Source organism: Bos javanicus, chromosome 29 (assembly GCF_032452875.1).
Source record: "Bos javanicus breed banteng chromosome 29, ARS-OSU_banteng_1.0, whole genome shotgun sequence".
Taxonomy (NCBI): Eukaryota; Metazoa; Chordata; class Mammalia; order Artiodactyla; family Bovidae; genus Bos; species Bos javanicus.
The window spans coordinates 10053116-10074949 of NC_083896.1; the positions used below are offsets into that span (position 1 = coordinate 10053116).

At 41.6% G+C, this 21834-nt stretch overlaps 2 protein-coding genes across 13 annotated transcripts in view; both read left to right on the forward strand.

Annotated features, from left to right (window-relative positions):
- The window catches only part of SYTL2 (synaptotagmin like 2), a 122121-nt gene extending 114308 nt beyond the window's left edge, over positions 1-7813 (forward strand). For all 12 annotated transcript variants that reach the window (XM_061406069.1, XM_061406074.1, XM_061406072.1 and 9 more), the window contains 4 exons: positions 1729-1807; positions 4331-4430; positions 5691-5896; positions 6740-7813. In XM_061406069.1, coding sequence (XP_061262053.1) covers positions 1729-1807; positions 4331-4430; positions 5691-5896; positions 6740-6885 — 531 coding nt within the window. In that variant the 3' untranslated portion in view covers positions 6886-7813. The remainder of the gene's footprint in view (positions 1-1728; positions 1808-4330; positions 4431-5690; positions 5897-6739) is intronic.
- A 6401-nt stretch (positions 7814-14214) lies between these two features.
- Positions 14215-16052, forward strand: CCDC89 (coiled-coil domain containing 89). Its single transcript, XM_061406082.1, has one exon. It carries the CDS (start codon positions 14722-14724, stop codon positions 15832-15834), a length of 1113 nt encoding a protein of 370 aa, XP_061262066.1. The 5' UTR covers positions 14215-14721; the 3' UTR covers positions 15835-16052.
- The last annotated feature ends 5782 nt before the right edge of the window (positions 16053-21834 follow it).

The window sequence follows — 21834 nt, forward strand, 5'->3', positions numbered from 1 at the left end:
CAGTTATTATACTTTCAGATTTATATTTTCACTTGACTCTTTTTTATAGATTCTATTTCTCTGCTACAATTCTTTATCTTCTCAGTATCTTTATGAGTTTATTAATCAAAGTTACTCAAAGTATGTATCTGAAAACTCCTATATCTTAAACATTTGTGAGTCTCATCTAATTTTTATTGTTTGGTCATTTGGCCCTTTGTTCTGGTATGCATGTTCATTTTTTTTATTGCATGCTGGACACTGCATGTGAAAAATTTTAGGGATAATTTGAGAGGGTTTACTTTTGCATTTGACACACAGAGAAAGGACACACTGCCTCAATCTAGCCTGGTAACGAACTGACGAGAAGCTTTCACGTGGTCTGATCTCATTTTTCTTTGCCCATATTTCTAGGCTGTGGTCTTTCATGGGCTCCAACTGAAAACCTAGGTAGTAGTTTGCATATTTTAGCATGTATCCAACCTGGCCCCAAAATATGCATTTCTAACAAATCCTCAGGCATTGCTGATACTGCCAGCCTGGGGCCCATACTTTGAAAACTATCCATCTAGAGTGTTTTCTGAGACCATCTCTCCTTAGCTGGCCAAATTTTGCCTCCCCAGCCCAGTGAGAGGCTGTGCTCAGCTTCTTAGCCTCTTTCTGCTAAGTCTGTTGTACTCTCAGTTAGCACTACTCAAAATGCAACTAATGCCTTGAAGTGGAAAGAAAGAATTTCAGGCTACAACAGCTTATCCATTTGAACCCTATCTATCTTAATAATTCTTCAGCACCTTCAAATAGATTTGTTTAATCTAGTTTTTTTGTTGTTCTCAATGTGACGGTTAAGTGTGATACATACAATTTATACAAACTTTTAAGTATCTATACAGTAAAGCCATTCTACTAAAGGAATGGTTCCAAAATACCACATCAAAGTCACCTGAAGCTCTTATTTCTAGGTCTACCCAAGACTTGCTAGTTAAGAATTTCTCAGAAGTTGTCAAAAGCATCTCATTTTTAGCTTTTTTCCGTTATGTTTCTGACATATAGTCCTGTTTTGGCAATAAGGGTCTAAAAGACTAGAATTTGAAAGTAAAACCACCTGTTCTATAATAAATACACATTTTTAAAAATTTATTTATTTATTTTAATTGGAGGCTAATTACTTTACAATATTGTGGTGGTTTTTGCCATACGTCGACCTGAATCAGCCGTGGGCGTACATTGTAATATACATTGTACCTTTTACATTGTAAAATGATTGTTCAGTTTTTGTTATTCTTACAGGCATCTCCTCATCTGGTCTAAAATAATTAGGTTAATGCAGCTATGAAAATGTATAATTTGTTCCCCACCCATACCCCAGCTCTTCCTACTCCTTTAAAGAAAGAAAATACAGATAAGTTGTTTTATGTGCTGGCTGGATCACTAACAAAAATGTATGTATTTTTATAAAAATCTAAACATTTCAGAACACCTTTCCCATCTCCAAGAAACCCATTCTGATTTCTCTGAACTGAAGGACTTAAAATGTGTTCTGGGTACCCTGCAGAGTTTTCCAGGATACACAGTGTAGCCTTCCCAGATATCAAAGCAACAGTCCATCTGTGATGGGGAGGGAAATTTCAATCCAGGGCACTCATGAATGATACCTATGCTCAGAAATGAGGCAGATATGGCCCTGTAACAGAGCACCAACAAACGGGGTGAATGTTTTGTGTCTCACAATGACATGCCTTCATTTGCCAGACAGCACCAGTTCCCCTTGAAGCAGAAAACAGAGGTGAGATGAAGTTGGCTCTCCAGTATGTCCCAGAGCCAGTGCCTGGTATGTACTGATTTTCTGTCCAGATTTATGGCCTTACTTTAGCCCTCCCCTCTCCAAAGATTTCTTTGAGTTCTATGTTGTTTTTTTTTTGTTTATTTTCAAAGGTGAAGCTCTAAATTAACTTACTAACTTAGTAAGGGTCCAAATGAGTCAATCCACACTTGTAAAACTAGAACATTTTCTTTATTTTTAATTGTGATCAAAACACATTAAAAAAAAATACATAACATAAAATTTTTCGTAACCATATTTAAGTGTGCAATTAGTTGTGGTTGTTCTGTGCTTACTCAGTTGTGTTCGAGTCTTTGCGACCCCATGGACTCTGCCAGACTCCTCTGTCCACATGATTGTCCAGGCAAGAACACTGGGTGGGTTGTCATCTTCTCCTCCAGGGGATCTTCCTGACCCAGGGACTGAACCCTCATCTCCTGCATTGACAGGTAGATTCTTTACCACTGTACCTCCTGGGAAGCCCATTAGCAGTGTTAAGCATCTTTACAATGCTGTGAAGCATGTCTCTGGACTTTTTCATCTTGTACGTCTGAAACTCTATACCCATTAAACCACAACACTTCTCTTGCCCTTCCTTCCAGGATCCCCTTCCTGGTAACCACCATTATATTTTTTCTGTTTCTTTGAGAAGAATTCTCATTTTTTTCTCAGCCCAGTTTGCAGCCCTTGTTTTAACTTTGGCCTCACTCTCCCCAAAGTTTGTATCTACACAGTGTAAATGGCCTTTCCTGTGTAGTGCTGTGATATAAATGGAACTGGAGTAATTTTTTTCCCCCCACAGGTGGAAATGAAAAGAATCCATATTAAGCCCCTAAGAAATTAGAGCTCATTTGTCCTCTACTCTCAAGGTCTCATTAGGGTAGAAAGTTTTTTCTTCAGAATTACTACATTGCATCTTTGATGTTAGAGCCTCAGGTCTCTAGCACAGTTAAGGAGCAAGAGACTGTCAGAAAATGAGTGCTAACCCTTCTCTCATTTCTCACACAGTTCCCTAAGTTACTCTCCTTAAGAATTCATATGAGGGACATCTGTGGTGGTCCAGTGGCTAAGCTTCTGTGCTCCCGATACAGGGGGCCAGGGTTCAATCCCTGCTTAGGGAACTAGACCCCATGTGACCAACTAAAAGTTTGCATGGCACAACTAGCCAGCCTGAATACTGCATCTAAGACCCAGCACAGCCAAATAGATAAACAAATAGAAATAAACGTTTCTTAAAGGTAGTGGTATGACAGAAATGATAGTGAGGGCAGTGATTAAACAGAGAAAGGCATTCCAATCCAGCTTAAAAAAAAAAGAGAGGACAAGCAAAGCATATCTTTAGGCCACATGGCACCCAAACTGCCATCTGGTTACATCTGGATCTTTTTAAAAGACAGATTCTTTTCTATATAATTTGTATCCTCTCATTTATGGTCAACATACATAGAAATTCTGCTAGTCTCATTTCCCATTTTCCCCATGATTACTTTTTGCTGGGGGAAGGGCAGGAGACCCCCATGTGATGGACTCCAGCTTGTGTGAGTTTTTGCTCCTATAATAGTTTCTCCTTCCTGGAATAGCTTCCTCTTCCCCTAAACCTATCCAAGTCTTTAGATGAAATCCCATCTCCTCTGTAAAGCTTTTCCTGAATGCATTTACCCTCACTGATCACATCATCTTCTAGAACGTCACAGTAATAACTTGGCATTTCATTCTATATTACATTTTACTGCTTTTATTGAGTTTCTGTCTCTAGCTTACCTGTACACATTTCCCAAGCACATAGATTTCTTGCATTCCTTGTATATCCAACAGCATTCCTAGCACAGGGCTGAGCATATAATAGATGCTCATTAAACACTGATTGGTTGACAGATTGGGTTCGCCCATCCAGAAAAACACGGGGTCGCAAAGAGTTGGACACAACTGAGAGATTAACACTTTCACTTTTTTCCCTCCATCCATGTGCACCCAACCTATATAGAAACTTCAGACTAAGGCCAATTTCTCAGCAATTCCCTTCTATAATATTGGCTCTTACATGTGTCTATACAATACTCCTATAAAATGCACAACTACTTTTAACAAGAGTGGCTATACCTAAACCAGTACCTGTTTTGGTTACTTTATACTCAGGTTTGTTTAAATGCTTCCTATGAGCACTGATTGATAGTGGTATTAATATTTGAAAAGTATATGCATCTCACTGAGTAGTTTTGAACATAACTATAAATGGATGATTCACATACCTAATATCTATAATTGATCTTGTTGAGCCAAGCAAGACCCAGAAACGATGTAATATTCTGTACTTGCAATAAATTATTTTTATTTTATTGAGCTACTTGAGCTCACTACAGTCAGACTATGAAAAATGTAATTAAGAATAGATATAATCATTGATGATCATATCAGCAAGCACTCAGTCACGTCGCTGTGCCAGACCATTTTTAGATTGGCATCTTGGGAGGCAGTACTGCCAAGAGAGGAATGGCAGTGGAATTTCATTTTCTCTCTCTTTTTCTGTTATAGGTAAAAAACTTCCTACAACTGGAGAAGTGCACATCTGGGTGAAGGAGTGCCTTGATCTACCACTGCTAAGGGGCAGCCATCTAAATTCTTTTGTTAAATGGTACCAGCATCGATAATTCTGCCTCCCTCAGTTCCAAAATAGCCTGGCCTTTGCCAATTGGTTTTAATTTTCTGTAACTGTGATGCTGAAGTTCATCATTCATAGTATAAATGAAATAACTTGAGACAGTGGTGACACAAGCTAGAAGGATCTTTGACATGAACCCCCTGCAAGGCTCCATTTAGTGTAATAGGGAATACATACAACAGGAGGTACATCTGCTGGTGAGGACAATATTCAGTACCAAAGGGTTTATGAAATGGCTAATGGTGATACCACACCCTTTGTATCATTTGTCGAACATCTGTATTGTGGCCCATTTGCAAAAAAAGCCTTTTGCATCAGCCTGTGAATATCTGGAAGTTATTTGATAAACAGATCCACACTAATAATTAGCTCATAAGAGCTTGAAACAGTTTGGGTTTTTAAGTTGCAAACCTTTTTCTCAGTTATAATGTAAATGCCTGGCATCTAGAAAATAGTGACTAAACAGATGTTATTGTGCTATCCTGACTCTCTCTAACTAATTTTATCTATGTAGATTTTATCAGAAGATGAGTTATTGCTACTTAAGTTTATATGACATTATTTAGGATTTTCCCTATACATATTCTTCACAGATGTCAACTGGTAAGCTTTTCAGCTCAGGTCAATCTCCCATTCTAAGACTAGGCCCAACCCTTCTTGCCTTTACAAGAGGCATGGTAGGGTAAATTAGTTTCAATTATTACCATAAATTATATGTAAATAATCACAAATATGTAATATAATTTATTCCCAAAGTCAAATCTAGGGAATTGGAGAGGTTTCTTTTCTTTTTCAATTCTGTACAAGACTAATTTCTTAGCCTCTCACAGATAATCAGGAGTAGATTTTAGAGGAATCCTCAAACAGTTGCTATATAGTAAATGCTAAATGCAGGTACTGAACTAAGTTGTTTGCTTAATCTGTAATTCTAATATTAACCTTATGAGGTAGGCATCACCATTCCCATTTCATAGATGAGGAAGCAAGCGTCTGAGAAGTTAAGTCGATTTCCCACAATACACAGCCAATAAGTAGCACAGTCAGGACTTCCTCAAAGCAAATCTGGTCCACTCTAGTGCGTAATCTTGCCAGCAGAATGCCCACCATTACCATCTCTCTACGTTCTTTTTTCTTCCATTTCCTCTTGCCAATCCTCAGTAGCTGAAGCACACTAAAAACACGAGCGTTTGTTGTCTTACTCACATGCTCTCACGGTAATGTTTCCTTTTGTAGTACCATCCTTCCAGACACAAGCAGGAAAAGCCGCCAGAAGACGAGAGCTGTGGGGAAAACCACCAACCCTGTCTTCAACCACACCATGGTCTATGATGGGTTCAGGCCTGAGGATCTGACAGAAGCCTGTGTAGAGCTTACTGTCTGGGACCATTACAAATTAACCAACCAGTTTTTGGGAGGTCTTCGGATTGGTTTTGGAACAGGTAACATGTGTTACATTTTAAATTTTCCATGAGTCTAATGCTTCTGGAGACACTAGAGGTTGGTTGGTTTGCTTCTTCCTAATGAAAACAGAGACTCTCTTTCTGTTAAGTGTGGTGAAATGAATGAGTGAAGGAATGTCAAGCTGTGTGCCAGGGACTCGAGATATGAAGACTAACAGGATGCTGTGTTTGTCCACACAGAGCTTAAGTGATTGTGGGGGAAACCAGAAAAGCCTTCGTCACTACCCTTTCCTGAAAAACCGTTTATGGCCCTTCATGGCTAAATGTGTGCTTTGCATAATAATAGCAGCTAACATTTATGGAGCACTGGTCACTGTACCTAGTGCTTTATTTGCATTATTGCATTCGATCCTCACAGAAGTTCTATGAGTTATTTCTAATGTTATACCCAGAGACACTGATGTTCCAAGAAATTAAGAAACAGAGCTAATAAGTGGCAGAGCCAAGATTCAAAATTGAGTGTGTTAGACACTAAAGCTATAACTACACTTTCTTAGGGATCACCTACTGTCGCTTTCAATCCAATGCTGGAATCCTCCCTACTGTTCCATTATACACCTGACAGATTCTCATCTACATTTTATATGGTCAAGAAGAGAAGTCATTACTGAGAGTAATGAGAATAATCCCAGTTGTGGAGAGTTCCATTATCAGACATCTCATATGATTAAACAGATCTTTTCTTCTGTTGAGTCCCAGCCCTGCTGGTGATGTTAAAACTCTCCCTAGCTGTCTCCATTGGTGATTATAATTAGGAAATGACTCAGTTTTTCCCAATGAACTATTCCTTTCTAAATGCAAAGCTTCCCCTTTTTTGTCCAGGTAAAAGCTATGGTACTGAAGTGGATTGGATGGACTCTACTTCAGAGGAAGTGGCTCTCTGGGAAAAGATGGTGAAGTCTCCCAACACTTGGATCGAAGCAATCCTGCCTCTCCGAATGCTGCTGATTGCCAAGATTTCCAAGTGAAGCCAAAGTCCACGGGCTCCTCCACTGAAAACCACCAGACAGGTGGAATCCGATCTTGTAGGCAGAGATCCTCACCTTCCATCTGTTGCCTGGAACAAATGCTACATAGCATGTTAAAGTCAACCTGCACATGCTTCTTTGGTTACAAGGACTAAAAAACTAAAAAAATAACAAAATGTGTAACTTAATTTGTGACTGCAACATTAAAAGAAGATGGTTGAGAAAGCTAAGAAAATCAAAGCATTGCTGCTGCTTCAAAGAAAAAGCTGCCAAAAAAATATTAAATGTTGTTAATAAGAAAAAGTTTCCAGTTTGCTATCATGTGTTTCAAACCACAAAAGGGTTAGGAAGGCCTCCCACTTGATCACTGAAAACCCTTGCAGGAATTGAAAAAATGTTGGTTGTTGAAGAGTGACTCAAAGATATTCCTATGAGCAGGGGGGAAAAAAAAGATTAGAATATCGTGAAGATAAAGAATTTGTTCATAAGAAAACTATTCACTCTGTAGTCTCTACTGAAATATGGAATTCCATGTTAGGGCAATGAGACTGAATTTACTGCATGTATTTTTGCTTTGAGAAGTGTTCCCTTTTCCCAGTGTTTAAAGTCTTATGTGCTTTGGTGCCACCCACTGGCCATAGGTGAAATTAAGTTTTTGGCTTAATTTTCTCCTAAGTTTCAAGCCTGTATTTTATCATAGGGTACCCATATATAAAATGAAGAACAAAACCTTTGCATATATAAGATTCTGTTTTTCTTACAACTCTACTATATGAAGCAGCATGAGAGTGGTCACAAACATGATTTGCGACAAAGTTTTAATTAGAATGTAAATTGTTAAATTATACTGTCCTTCCTATGTATGTATAATTTTCATAAAGTATTTTGTAAAAACCCTTAGAATAAATTATTATATGATTTAATGGTATTGTCAAAGTAATATGACTTCTTATTTTAAATGAAATACTTTATGTTAGGGATCTTAAAGTCCAGGACTTCCCTGGTGGTCTAGTGCTTAAGAGTCTGCCTGCCAATGCAGGGGACACAGGTTCAATCCCTGGTCTGGGAAGATGCCACATGCCACGAGGCAACTAAGCGTGTGTGCCACAACTACTGAGCCCATGCACCTTAGAGCCATGCTCCTTACAAGAGAAGCCACTGAAATGAGAAGCCTGCACCCTGCAATAGAGAGTGGCCCACACTCATCACAACTAGAGAAAGCCTCATGCAGCAGTGAAGACCCCGCACAGCCAAACATAAATAAATAAAAATTTTAAAAAACTTCTTTTAAAGAAGGAATTCTAGAATCTAAATTCACAAGCCAAGCTAAAGAACTTCTGGGATAATATTTCTCCAAAGTCTTTGCTGCAACTCTGGGCAAGATTTTCTCTAAACTGGAAGCTTCAGCTATGTTATTAAGAGTAGAACTTTTATTTTGTAGAAGTAGCTGAAAGCTTTGAAGGTAAGTTGTCATTTATTCTTAAAGTTTTCCACAAAGACATTGTTGGGTCATTTAATACACGAATCATCATTCCCTGTTAGAACTCCACTAGCTCGTCATTCCCAAAACAAGCTGATGATGGCTCAGCGGGTAAAGAATCTGCTTGCAATGCAGGAGACACAGGAGATGAGTTTAATCTCTGGGTCTGGAAGATCCCCTGGAGGGGTAAATGGCGACCCACTCCAATATTCTTGCCTGAAAAATCACAGAGGAGCCTGCAGCCCATGAGGTCAAAAAGAGTCGAACGTGACTGAACAACTAAGCACGCAGGCAGGGGAAGCCTAGATGGTGACAAGACAGTGAGATCTTAAAACAAGTATCTAACAAATGTCATTGAAAACAGCTCCAGTGCTTGCCTCTTCCCCCAAACAAATGCTAGAACCTTTGACCCACTGGCCAGTAAAAGCAACTAACCTAGAACAACAGCCTTGCCCCACTGTCTTTCGAGGTCTTTTAGGAGGTTGTATATCTAGTTGTATTTCCTCTTCCTGTTCTGACTGCAGCCAAGGGCAAGACCAGGTGACCAGACACACACCTCCGAGGTTGGCCTGCAACCATAGCAGACGTACAGACCCTGTTTCAGCCCCTGTCACTTCATACTACAAGCTACTTTCTCAGCCCTTTTTTTTTTTTCCAGTTACCTTCTTAACCATCTGCTAGCATCTAGCCATCTCAGAAGCACTAATGAGATCGCTTCTAGTATCTCCCCATCCAGGGCTAGGACTGCCTGCCTCCCCCAGCCCCAAATTTGCAAAACACCAGAGTGGACAACAGCACCACCCTTGCATCTACCCAAAGAACTTCCAACTGCCTCAGGACGTCCAGGGAGATGTCGTGTCACTTTTTCTTTTTTTTTTTTTCCTGAAAAAAGAAATATAAATCTTTAATCTCACCTGGCTGTAAGACAAAGTCTAAATGGGATTTTCATGCATTATAAAGTGTGGGCCACCTGAATTCTTTAGTGAACTCAGGTTGGCAGACTTTTGATTCAGTGGGATTTTTTGGCAAAATTCCTGCTGAAAATTTTCATTTTCTTAAATTAGAGGTGTTTCTTTGGACTGCATGTTTTAGGGCTCTTTTCCTTTTTTTCAGAAACCCAATCAGAAATAAACCTAAATACACTAGGTTAATGTATGACACTTTGTTAGTATATATGACTTTAGGGACTCATGGGTGAAACATGAGTTCCCAGGAACTCCAATACTGTCTCTTTCTTCCTTGGTGGTGGTGGATCAATCCCTAAGTAATGTCTGACTCTTGCAACCCTGTGACTGTAGCCCACCGGGCTCCTCTGTCCATGGGATTTCCCAGGCAAGAGTATTAGAGTGCGTTGCAATTTTCCTTCTCCAGGGGATCTTTCCAACCCAGGGATCAAACCCGCGTCTCCTGCATTGTTGATGGTCTCCTGCATTGCAGGTGGTTGCTTTTACCACTGAGCCACCAGGGAATCCCCTGACTTCCTTGGGAGTAGGAAATAACACCAAAGACAGCTCCAACGTCACAAACTCTCAGTTAAAGCACTCCTCTTTCCTAGGTTCAGCTTGAGAGAACTTTGGGAGAAGCTGGCTGAGCTTGGGTCATGTCCTCACCTGCTGCACCACTCAGAGTGGCCAGGAATGGATAGGGTAAGCTCTTATGATTGGTCCTACCTGAGTTATGTGCCCACCCTATGGCCAGGGAGAAGTGATCCATTTTCAGAAGAATGGGGTGTTATATAGACAGGCAATGAAAAAATCAAGAACTAGATAGCCACTGCAATTTGTATCCCCTTCTGGTGAAAATACTTCCAAATTCCATTCTTTTAAAAATGAAGTAATATTTTGAAAAGTCACTGCTGGCTTTTCCCAGAGAAGCCAACGTTTCTATACCCTCCGTGACTGCTGCAGCTTCTAAATAGGTGGTAAGGATCCTGGGAACTGTATAACCTGGTCACATGGCCTTGGCATCCATCAAAGCAGGATTACAGTTAGCCTAGGCTCACTTCTAGGGAAGTTACATGGACTTCTTTGCATATCTCTCATCCATACTCACCATCTAGGTTTAAAAGTCCCTCAACATTTGCCTTCTCCTGTACTCTTCTTCCCATTCTGATTTTGGGATTGCTCACCCATCTCCACCCCCTCCTAGACTCATTCACTAATTTCCCTAGTTTGTTTTACAAAACAAATGCTCCCACCCATGTGATCCAGTCACACACATTCCTTCCACTTCTTTGGCTGACTTGTTCCGAAAGAACTGCCTCTCCTTCAGCCTTAAAAAAGAAGACTCTCACTCTCCACATTCAGCACTTCAGTCAGGATGTGGGATCAGACTTCAGATCACTGCACCCCTGTTTTTATTCTTTGAGAAGAGTAGTATGTCTAACTTATCCATGATTCTGTTAGCAGTGATAACACCTAATAGCCATTTTTCTATTATTTGTCTCTACCATTTTACTGTAGTCATCTTAAGGGCCAGGACTGCAAACCTTGGATATAACAGTTTCTCAGCATATGAATTGAATGTATGAATGAATGAATGATTAAACAACTGAATGAATGATGAACTAAAGACGATGGGCTTTGGTATCAAAAAGATCTGGATGTGAATTCTGTCTCTATTACTCTCTGAGTGACTTGGGACAACTTGCTTAACCTCTCTGTGTCTTAGTTTCTTTGTTCTCTGCCAACTATGAAATGTGGATCAAAATGCCTATCTTTCAGAATATTGTTAGAATTACATGAAGAAAGATGTACAAATGCCTACTATTACATAGGGTATATAGGGCTTCCCCAGTGGCTCAGATGAAAAAGAATCTGCCTGCAATGCAGGAGATCTGGGTTCAATACTTGGGTGGGGAAGATCCCCTAGAAAAGTAAATGCAACCCACTCCAGTATTCTTGCCTGGAGAATTCCATGGACAGAGGAGCCTGGCGGGCTATAGTCCATAGGGTCACAAAGAGTTGGACATGACTGAGCAACTAACACTTTCACTTTCATGTAGGGTGTATAGAAGAACTCTGTAAATGTTAATAGGTTAATAGTAGCTTAGACAAAAGAGATATTTAAAAACTTAAAGGCAGGTTGGGGGTGGGGGTACTTGTTGGATACCACTAGGGAGAATGTTGGCCAAGGTTTGTGACTTGGACCTCCCTTGGAAGGGAATATACTGAACACCTTCAGGATCACAGGTAGGTGGGAAAAAAGGTAGAATAAAGAAAACAATCATGGCAGAGAGGAATCAAAAGTCATTATTACTGAACTGCAAGTCCTCTGAGAAGAGTGCTGTGTCTAATTTATTAATGTTCCTTAGCATCAGTTCCTTCAGTCTTACAAGTTTTATTTCAGTGTGTGAAGCTTGAAATTTAAGGAACAGCGAAGAAGCTGTGTGAGAGGGAAATTTAAAATATGTTTATGTTTTTAAAAATCTTGGAACCCACTTTCATAAACCCTAAATATCCTACAATCTGAGTTGTTGCTAAAATTTTAGTTCAGGAGATTTCCCCAGTCCTCAGCCTTGCTTTCTTGTTTTCTCTACATAAACATCAGAGTCGGGATTGGGGACAAGAGAGCTTGATCTCTGAGACCAGAAGTAAAATCTCAGACTCTTCTTTCAGATCTATTCTGCTCTACATGAAATCTGAAGCATTATAAAATCCATCCATCCATAAGTAACACCCCAGACTTTTTCCTTATCATCATGATTTGACAGTTTAAGTCTGACCACCAGAAATAGTGATCACAGGAATAGCTAGCTCTTTGCTCTCTGCTTAAGTTTTCACATCATTCAGATCATTCTAAATTTTAACTTTTTTAAATCTTGCTTTTTTCAATTATCTTTCAAACACAAGCATTTCCATGCCATTAAATTACCTATAAACATGCTAATGTTTAATGTCTACATAATATTTTATTATATATGAGGATATCATAATTTTCTTAACATTTTCTCTTTTTTGGACATTTAGGTCTCCAACTTTCAGTTGTTATGAACCATACTTTGAATAAAACTTTTTCTTTCAGACTATTTCTTCCGAAACAAAGAAGTCCCCAGAAGGACAATCATTAATTCAAAAGGCATAAAGATGTCTTAAGTTCGCAATACATGCCATCAATTGACTTTGATCACAGTAGAAGAGTACATATTTCACTATACCCTTATCAGTCCTGGATTGTCTTAAAAATAAGGGGAAACTTATTGACTAATTTGATAGATGAAGTATTTATTTATAACTGACATTTATTGGGTCACCGATGGGGTTTGATTATTAGCAATTTCATCCCCCTCATCTGTGAATTGTTCATTTCTCTTTTAAGATGTTAATGCTTTATTGATTTGTACAGGCTCTTTGTAAAAATGTAAATCTATTGTCTGTCATATTTATGGTGAATATTTTTCTCCATTTGATTTTTGACTTCAACATCCATCCAACACACACATCTGAGTCTCCCCAAGGCATTGATCTAATCATTAAGGATGAAACAGACACAGTCCCTACCCCTAAGGATCTCAGAGTTTAATAGTGGGAGGCAGTGGCATAAATGATGAGTGTAATAAGGCTTTTAAATGCTCTGTTAGAAGTTCAAATAGGCTAGAGTGACTGCTCTAAAAGCGGTGAGTGGTCACGTATGTACATGTAGTGCTGCTGCTGCTAAGTCGCTTCAGTCGTGTCCGACTCTGTGCGACCCCATAGATGACAGCCCACTAGGCTCCCCCATCCCTGGGATTCTCCAGGCAAGAATACTGGAGTGGGTTGCCATTTCCTTCTCCAATGCATGAAAGTGAAAAGTGAAAGTGAAGTCGCTCAGTCGTGTCCGACTCTTCTCGACCCCATGGACTGCAGCCCACCAGGCTTCTCCGTCCATGGGATTTTCCAGGCAAGAGTACTGGAGTGGGGTGCCATTGCCTTCTAGGGGCCAGGAAAGGTTTCATGAAGGAGGTGATTCCTAACTGAGTGTAAAATGCAGAGTTAATGACTAAAGTAACAAGGTAGGAAAAAAGCATTTCAGGCAGAGAGGACACCAACAGACAGGGCCAACAAAGGAAACTTCAATAGCTAGGTTAGGTTAGGGAATAAAGCAGCAGGCAGGTCCAGAGGAAGAAAATGATAGAGAGACATCAGAGTCTCACAGTTTTTAAATTATATATAACTTTTATATCTTTTAGATGTTCAACTTAGTCCAATTAAGCTTTACCTTATTCGTCTCTTACATAATATGTAGGCTAAGAAAGTCCTTCCTCACCCAGGGCTTCAATGCTTACCTTTATTTTCCTCTAGTTTCCATTTTTAAAAAGTATTTTATTTTTGGCTCTGTTGAGTCTTAGTTGCAGCATGCAGGATCTTCATTGCGGCATAGGGGTCTTTTCATGGCGGAGCACAGGTTCTTTGTTACCACGTTCCGGCTTCTCTCTAGTTGAGGCACCGTGGGCTTCAGTAGTTGTTCAGGGGCTTAGTTGCCCGACCAAGGATCGAATCCTAGTCCCCTGGATTGCAAGGCAGGTTCTTAACAACAGTCTACCAGGGACGTCCCTCCATGTTTAATATTTTGTTTTCATTTTAGTCCTTACATTTAACATTAAACATTTCAGATGTTTAATCCATCTGAAACTGACTTTGGTGTGTATAAGGTAAGCCTCATTTGAACTTTTGTGTGTGTGTTTTAATGTTTATCACACGTATATTGTCCATTAGGCTTTTCTCTGTAACCCTATTGTGTTAATGGGTAAAAAGGGAGTTCTAGCTAATAAATATATTCCCAGCTGGGGACAGTTCTTCAAGAAAGAAGAGACATTTCCCTGGGGTTTCTTCTTTCACTGAGCTGTGTTAATCACTACAGGTACAAAGTCACAGCCATTTAGGATCCTTGTTCGCAGGGTCCTTCTGCTACTTTGTATTTATAGATTACAAATTTCTTTACAGAGCCAACGGTTTCCATGCAGAGGACTTTATTCTCATGACCACTGAAGTGGGGACAGGGAGGAGGACTATGTCACCAGTGCTTGATTTGCTTACTCCCACAAGAGATTAGGTGGAGTCAGGTTTCTTACCCCTGATGCTGGCTGGAAATCAAGTGGGGCTGGCATCTCTGTATAGTACATGCCAGACCCTGGGCTGTTAGCGGAGGGCTGTGATTGGCTAGAAAGGCAAGCATAACCTGACATGATTGGCTCTGGACTCCCTCCTGTTGTTACTCCACAGCAGTCTGAAGACCGGTCCACCAATCACAGGGCTCCTTACTGGGTGCACGAGCAACTGCGGGAGATTGCCGGGAGACCCTAGCAACACCGTGGCGTTTGAAATCTGGACGGTGGGGCGCTGTGCAGTCAGCTGTGCAGTCAGTAGAGGAGCGTGCCAATGCCTCAGGAAGAGTCGGCTCCCAGGATGGACACCCCATCCTCTGAAGAACCCTTAGATAAGCAAAACAGAAAACTGGAAGACCAGGAAGAGGAGATGGGGTTTAAGGAGCTGGATGGTCTGAGGGAAGCCTTGGCGAACCTCCGGGGGCTGTCCGAGGAGGACAAGAGTGAGCGGGCGATGCTGTGTTCCCGCATCCAGGAGCAGTCCCAGCTCATCTGCATCCTGAAGCGGAGATCCGACGAGGCCCTGGAGCGCTGCCAGACCCTGGAACTGCTCAACACCGAGCTGGAGGAGAAGAGGCTGCTGGAGGCCGAGGAGCTGAAGGCCAAAAATCAGCAGGCCCAGAAGCTGGAGGAACGCTTTATGACCCTGGCCTCCAACCACGAGTTGATGATCCGCTTCAAGGATGAACACAAAAGGCAGAACGCCAAGCTGCGAGAGGAGAACGAGAAGCTGAGGCTGGAGAATGACCAGCTCTTCAGCCCAGCACTGAAGGCCCAGGAGGCCAAAGTGGTGCAGCTCACAGCCCAGAGCGAGGCCCTCGCCAAGGAGCTGGAGACCCTGCAACGGAAGTACGCCCATGATGTCTGCCAGGCTCAGGCCCGCGAGCAGGAGCTGCTGGAGCTGCAGAACCGGCAGGCCTGCGCCCACACTGAGGAGACCGAGCAGCTGCGCATGCAGCTGCAGAGCCTCCAGCAGCAGCAGCAGGAAGCCCTGCAGCAGACGGCGAAGGCGGAGCAGGCACACAGTCAGCAGAACCAGGAACTGCGGGCCCGTCTGCAGACAGTCACTCGGGAGAAAGAGGAGCTGCTGCTGCTGTCCATGGAGAGGGGCAAGGTGCTTCAGAACAAGCAAGCGGAGATCCGCCAGCTGGAGGAGAAGCTGAAGATGGCCGACGTGGCCAGGAGGCACGCACTCGAGCGCTTTGAGCAAGAGGCCGTGGCCGTGAACAGCAACTTGCGAGTCCGGGAGCTTCAGCGCAGGGTGGATGGCATCCAGGCCGCCTATGATGAACTCAGGCTGCAGTCCGAAGCTTTCAAAAAGCACAGCCTGGATCTTTTAAGCAAGGAGAGAGAACTCAATGCCAAACTCCGCCATCTCTTTCCATAAGGAGGTTTCTGCTTCCTCTGGCCTCCGATGAAGAAATCAGATATCTGTGCCTTACTATTATGGCGAGAGTCAAGATGGCATTCCATTTATTCTACTTTTAAGTACGAGAGACCAAAGAAAAGCTACTTTACTACAGTGATGTTGTTTACTACAGTGCCATTGTAAGGGTAACACTGATTTTTCAGTCCTACCACCTAGAATACACGAGATTTACCAAATTTCGTTGTGTGCCTTTGAAATCTTCCTAAGTTTGCTATCAGTATCTCCACCTCTCCTATAACTTATTCATTCTCAACCTCAGATATCTTCAGCTGTCCTAAGTTTTAAAATTAGCAGCTCTTACTTTTCAGAGTGCAATGGGGGATGTATTATTGTGAATAAGTGCAATGGGATGTATTATTGTGAAAAATAGCACAGTTAGGCCTTGTATCGGAGAAGGCAATGGCAGCCCACTCCAGTACTCTTGCCTGGCAAATCCCATGGACAGAGGAACCTGGTAGGCTGCAGTCCATAGGGTCACTAAGAGTCGGACAGAACTGAGCGACTTCACTTTCACTTTTCACTTTCATGCGTTGGAGAAGGAAATGGCAACCCACTCCAGTGCTCTTGCCTGGAGAATGCCAGGGGGACCGGGGAGCCTGGTGGGCTGCCGTCTCTGGGGTTGCACAGAGTCGGACACGACTGAAGTGACTTAGCAGCAGCAGCAGCAGCCCTTGTAAACAGATAGGATTGTAATCTCCGACAATTGAGACTGTAAGCTGTAACAGTTAATAGCATATTAATAGCATGAATAACTTGCAGAAAAGTGTCTGATTTTGTTAACTGGCCAATTACTTACCTGCTTTATGGAATATCATTTTATTTGCACTAGCCTGGAGAACAAAAATTAAGCTCATTGTTTTCCAAAGTAGGCAAAGTTTATTATAGCCATTCTATATGAGCAATATGATTCAAATAAATAAAATCCACCTTTAAATTTTCCCTGCAAGCTTAGATCCCATTCCATTTTCTGGTTACCCCCCCTCCCCGCCCCCCTTAATAAAAATAAGATTTGAAAGTGAAAGTGAAGTCGCTCAGTCCTGTCTGACTCTTTGTGACCCCATGGACTGTAGCCCACCAGGCTCCTCCATCCATAGGATTTTCCAGGCAAGAGTACTGGGTTGCCATTTCCTTCTCCAGGGAATCTTCCCAATCCAGGGATCGAACCCAGGTCTCTCACATTGTAGGCAGACGCTTTTGCCGTCTGAGCCACCAGGGATTTAGGGTTATAAAAAAGCAGGTATCAGTAGCTTCATTTAATATTTCACAATATGTTAACAAAAGTCCCCAATTTAGGGTAACAGGTCATACACTGGATATGATACATACAAGCAACACAGAGTGATTGCTTTGTTTCTATTAGCTACTTTCTTGAAACCCTTTCCTTCTGTAAAATAAAAAATGGGAAGTATATATGTATACTTACAGCATTTTTGTAGGAATACTCAAATGTGTAATGATAAAACATAAGTTATTATATATATTTATACAAAGTTCTTAAAGAGGTAGATATAAAAATACACTTTATGCTTCCTTATTTCTCAGTATTTAGTTGACATAGAAGCATTATTATGACTACTTCCCAAGACAGATTGTTATATAGTATTTTTCTCACTCATTTAGTATAGGGTGCCAAGAGATACCTAATGATATGGATTTGTTAAAAAAATATTACTTGGTACCTTTTTCATAAACGATTTTAAGCAACGTTTGCTTTAACCTAAAGCAATTTTTAAAACCAATTTTCTCACATTTTTAATAAGATCGTGGTGTTAAATACAGTTTCCAAGGATCCACGTTGCTGGCTTGAAAGGATTATTTACTTCCTTTTACACATTATCAAGAATCAGAATATAGGAGCTAATTATGGTTACCTTTTATTGAGTTCACACCACGGAAGAAGATAATAGTGTTCGTTTCTATTTCAAAAAAGAGGAAAACTGAGATTCAGTAATTTGCTCATTGTCACTGGGGAGCAGTGGTTTTGATGACATCACACTGAAAGATTTATTGACTGTCTGTTGAGTAAGCTTAGGGAGTGGGGTAGGCACTGAGAATAAGCATGAAAAAGCATGTTTTCTGCCCCAGAAGAGCTCCCACACGGTCTAGGGGCAAAAGAGCAGTCACAACAGTGTAATAATGTGTTTTTAGGGGTGTTATGAGATCATAGTGGGTAAAACACACACACAGAGCAGTTACACGCCTGAGGGTGAGGGTTGGGATGGAAGAGAGGATTGCCAGGGATGACTAACACAGGAGTTGACATATAAGCTGGTTCTTTAAACAACTAATAGAATTTTGTAAAGTGGAGAAAAGATTTGAGACAGCACTGTGTAGAAAGTCAAGGAGATTAAAAAAAAAATATCCAGGATATTTGGGTAAATCGTAAGTGGCTATGAGGAGATGAGGGAGAAGCATGTCTACAATTAAAAGAAAGGGGCGAGAGGGCAGAGGAGACTAGCAAGGGCACAAACAAGGACCCACAGGCCCGCCTGCTTCCTCAGCCTCCCACGTGGGTTCAGGCTGAGCCGTGGGGAGATTGTGCGCATGCGTGCCAACGGCTCTTCCTGCCCCGCCCGTGCAAGCTCCGCCCACTTGCCCTAACCGCCGTCAGGGTCAGGTGGGATGCAGGTCTCTCGGGTTCACCCTTCTTGCCCAGCATGTGAGGAGAAGAAAGAGGCTCCTGGAAGCCACCTGAGGGCCATGTGAGCAGAGAATACCAGGCTCCTCGTTGAGGAGTGTTGGCTAGTGCAGGACTTGCCTCCGGGACTCCTTATTAGGTGGGGAATACCTCCTTATTAGGTAAGGTACATGCTCCCCAGAAGATGGGCGCAAAGGAAGGGTCTGAGTTCTCCGGGTCTAAGGACAATTCCATTCAAAGTCATGCTGAGGAGTTCCTATTAAGTTGAACCATATATAGTTTTCATTTCTGTAGGTCACAAATGAATAGCTACAGGCCATTTGATAATGCTCACTCTAATACCCTTCAGGGCTTCCTTGGTGGCTTTGATGGTAAAGCATCTGTCTGCAATGCAGGAGACCAGGGTTCGATCCTTGGGTGGGGAAAGATCCCCTGGAGAAGGAAATGGCAACCCACTCCAGCCTTCTTGCCTGGAAAATCCCATGGACAGGGGAGCCTGGTAGGCTACAGTCCATGGAGTTGCAAAGAGTCGGACACGACTGAGAGATAGGTTCTAATACCCTTCATCCTTGCTGACGAAGTCAATACCCTTTTGAAAGATACTGGAAAGAAGATGCGTAATGAGAATTAGAAGGTCAAAGATGGATGGCTGCCTAGAGAACAGCTGAGAAAAAGAACCCACAACACAAACTAAGAGGAATGTGAACCTATCATGTGTCAAGTGCTTTTCATGTCACTTTCATTCCAGCTCTTCAAGGGAGGTGCAATGATCACTATTTTACAGATGAAAAAAGTGAGACCAGAGAGGGTGACTTGCCTAAAGCCAGGAAGCCTTGGGGTACAGGAGTGAGATTTGAACCTAAGCTCTTCTGGCAGGACCGTTTTAGGCATGTGCCACCTGCCCATGAATCAAGCACTTGGTTCTACTGCTGCTGCCTTGAGAATCATAAATTGTGTGGCAAGGGGCTCCACATTTTCATGTTGGGCACTGCAAATAACGTAGCTGCACCTGCTTGCTGGCTATAAAACCCATGCTTTTTCCCCAGTATAAAAACCACTTTCTGCTGCTGCTGCTAAGTCACTTCAGTTGTGTCCGACTCTGTGCGACCCCAGAGACGGCAGCCCACCAGGCTCCTCCGGCCATGGGATTTGCCAGGCAAGAACACTGGAGTGGGTTGCCATTGCCTTCTCTGAACCACCTTCTAACCAGCCACAAAAAGACACTGATTTCTTTCCCCTCCTTTGTGCTTCACAGCACTTTTCTATTCTACTCTTTCAGTGTTTATCTTGTAATTTAATCTGTGACTCAGACCAGATTAGAGGATGGGTGACTAGTTACTGTGGGGTGCTGATCTGTAGTGATGCTTATCACTACAACAAATTGACAATGTGTAAACCAACCACTTTCAAATTACTGCCCTTGAGGGGAAATTGAAAAAACAGAGCAACAGAACTCCTATCTAAAGCAGACCTAGATTGCTAGTGAGTTTGTCTGTGGCCTCCACAAGCAGTAAACCTAAGATGAAAATCCTTAGAACAGAGATTTGAAAACCAACTAATATGTGAGCTGTGCTGTGTAGCTGATAAGTGTGATCTTTTGTGTTACCCACTTTGTAAGCCTGTCGGTGTGCCTCTGAGGAACTTCTTTGGTTCCCAAAATTCCAAGAGAAATAGAAAAGAAAGGAGAACTACAGGAAGAATGAACTGCCTGGCTGATGTTTTCATAATATCGACTCTCTTTCACTTCGTGAAAATTAAGTGAAGTTAATTTGTTTCTAGTAAACAAAGTATTGTTAAAAAATCTATTTCTTCCCAACTCCACTACATGGAAATTAAACCTTTAAATAACATTGTTTGAAGGAATACCTGCCCAGGTGCTTGCTGTTCTATCCAGCCCCGGTTGACTCAGCTACCTGTGGAGTGGCTGTGACTGGGTCAAGGCGGGAATGAGTCTGTATTCCCCACCATGACAAGATTTGAGTAGACCTTTGAGATACTATCTCTTGCCACACAAATAAAGGAAAGAGGACCACAACCCTAACTAGTCTCCCCAAAGCTGACCAGATGACTTATTTTCCATTATCATTTGCCAAAATTGGGCCATATGCAAACACTTCAACCAAACGTCTCCATGGGCAAAGTTGTTACCAGGACTGACTTAAGCCAGTCTCTGTGACATATAGTATGTGGGGCTACCTAACAAAAGTATGACTTTGTCAGCAAGGATGAAGGGAGATGGATGTTGGGTGGGTCACCAACAATGTCTGCTGTACCACAACTACTTAGATTGACAGGGCCTTCTCAGGCTGGGAATTTTTATTTTATTTTTTTTTAAATCTCAGCCTCTTAAAAAAGTTGTTGGAATTTTGGGAGGTGGCCAAGAGAAGATTTTTCTAATCAGTTGTCCGTCTCCTTAAGAACAAACTGGATATTATTTTCCAAACGCTAAGAGCATCTTACTAAAGTTTAGGGTCTAGGGCTATACAGATGAGTCTCCCTATTTGACGTTCTTTCCAAACTTCTGTTTATCCTACTTGGCAAAACTAATTCAAGAAAAACTTTTCCCTTGGACAGAACTTCCTGGTCATTCATTACACACTCAACTAACTACAGTACCCTTTTCCCAGCCCCCTCACTCCCCAGTTCACCAAAGAAACTTCGCTTTTGCCAAATTCTCCCTCTTTAATGTTCTGATCTGCTTTTTCTTGCATTAATGTAAAATAATCTTCCCTTTCATGTTTAACATGATTCATTACAGAGTTGTTTGTAATAGAAAAAGATTGGAACTACCTTACATACCATCAATAAGGAACTAATTAATTATTAAATAAATCATGGGCCCTCCATACCTTGGAATACATTGCAAAGGGGGGAAAAAAAAGGCAGAAAGAAAAAGGAAGCTCTCTATGTGCTAATACAAAAATATTTCCAGGATATATGCAAGGGAAAACAGAGTGCAGAATATCTATTGTTCATTACCTTAGTGCAAGGGAGAGAGAATGGATGGGGAATAAGAATATAAACATATGTACTCCCATCTGTATAAATAAATATTCAAAAAGAAATGTTAGAGAGAAATGTTTATTGGTGGTATAGAGGAATGTGGGGACAAGGATGGGTAGGGATAAGATGTGAAAGAAACTTCTCAACTTATCCCATTTTATATCATTTGACTCTTGAATCCTGTGACTGTGCGTGCTAAGTCTCTTCCATCATGTCTGACTCTTTGCAACCCTGTGGACAGTAGCCTGTCAGGCTCCTCTGTCCATGGGATTCTCCAGGAAAGAATACTAGAGTGGGTTGTCATGCCCCCTCTAGGA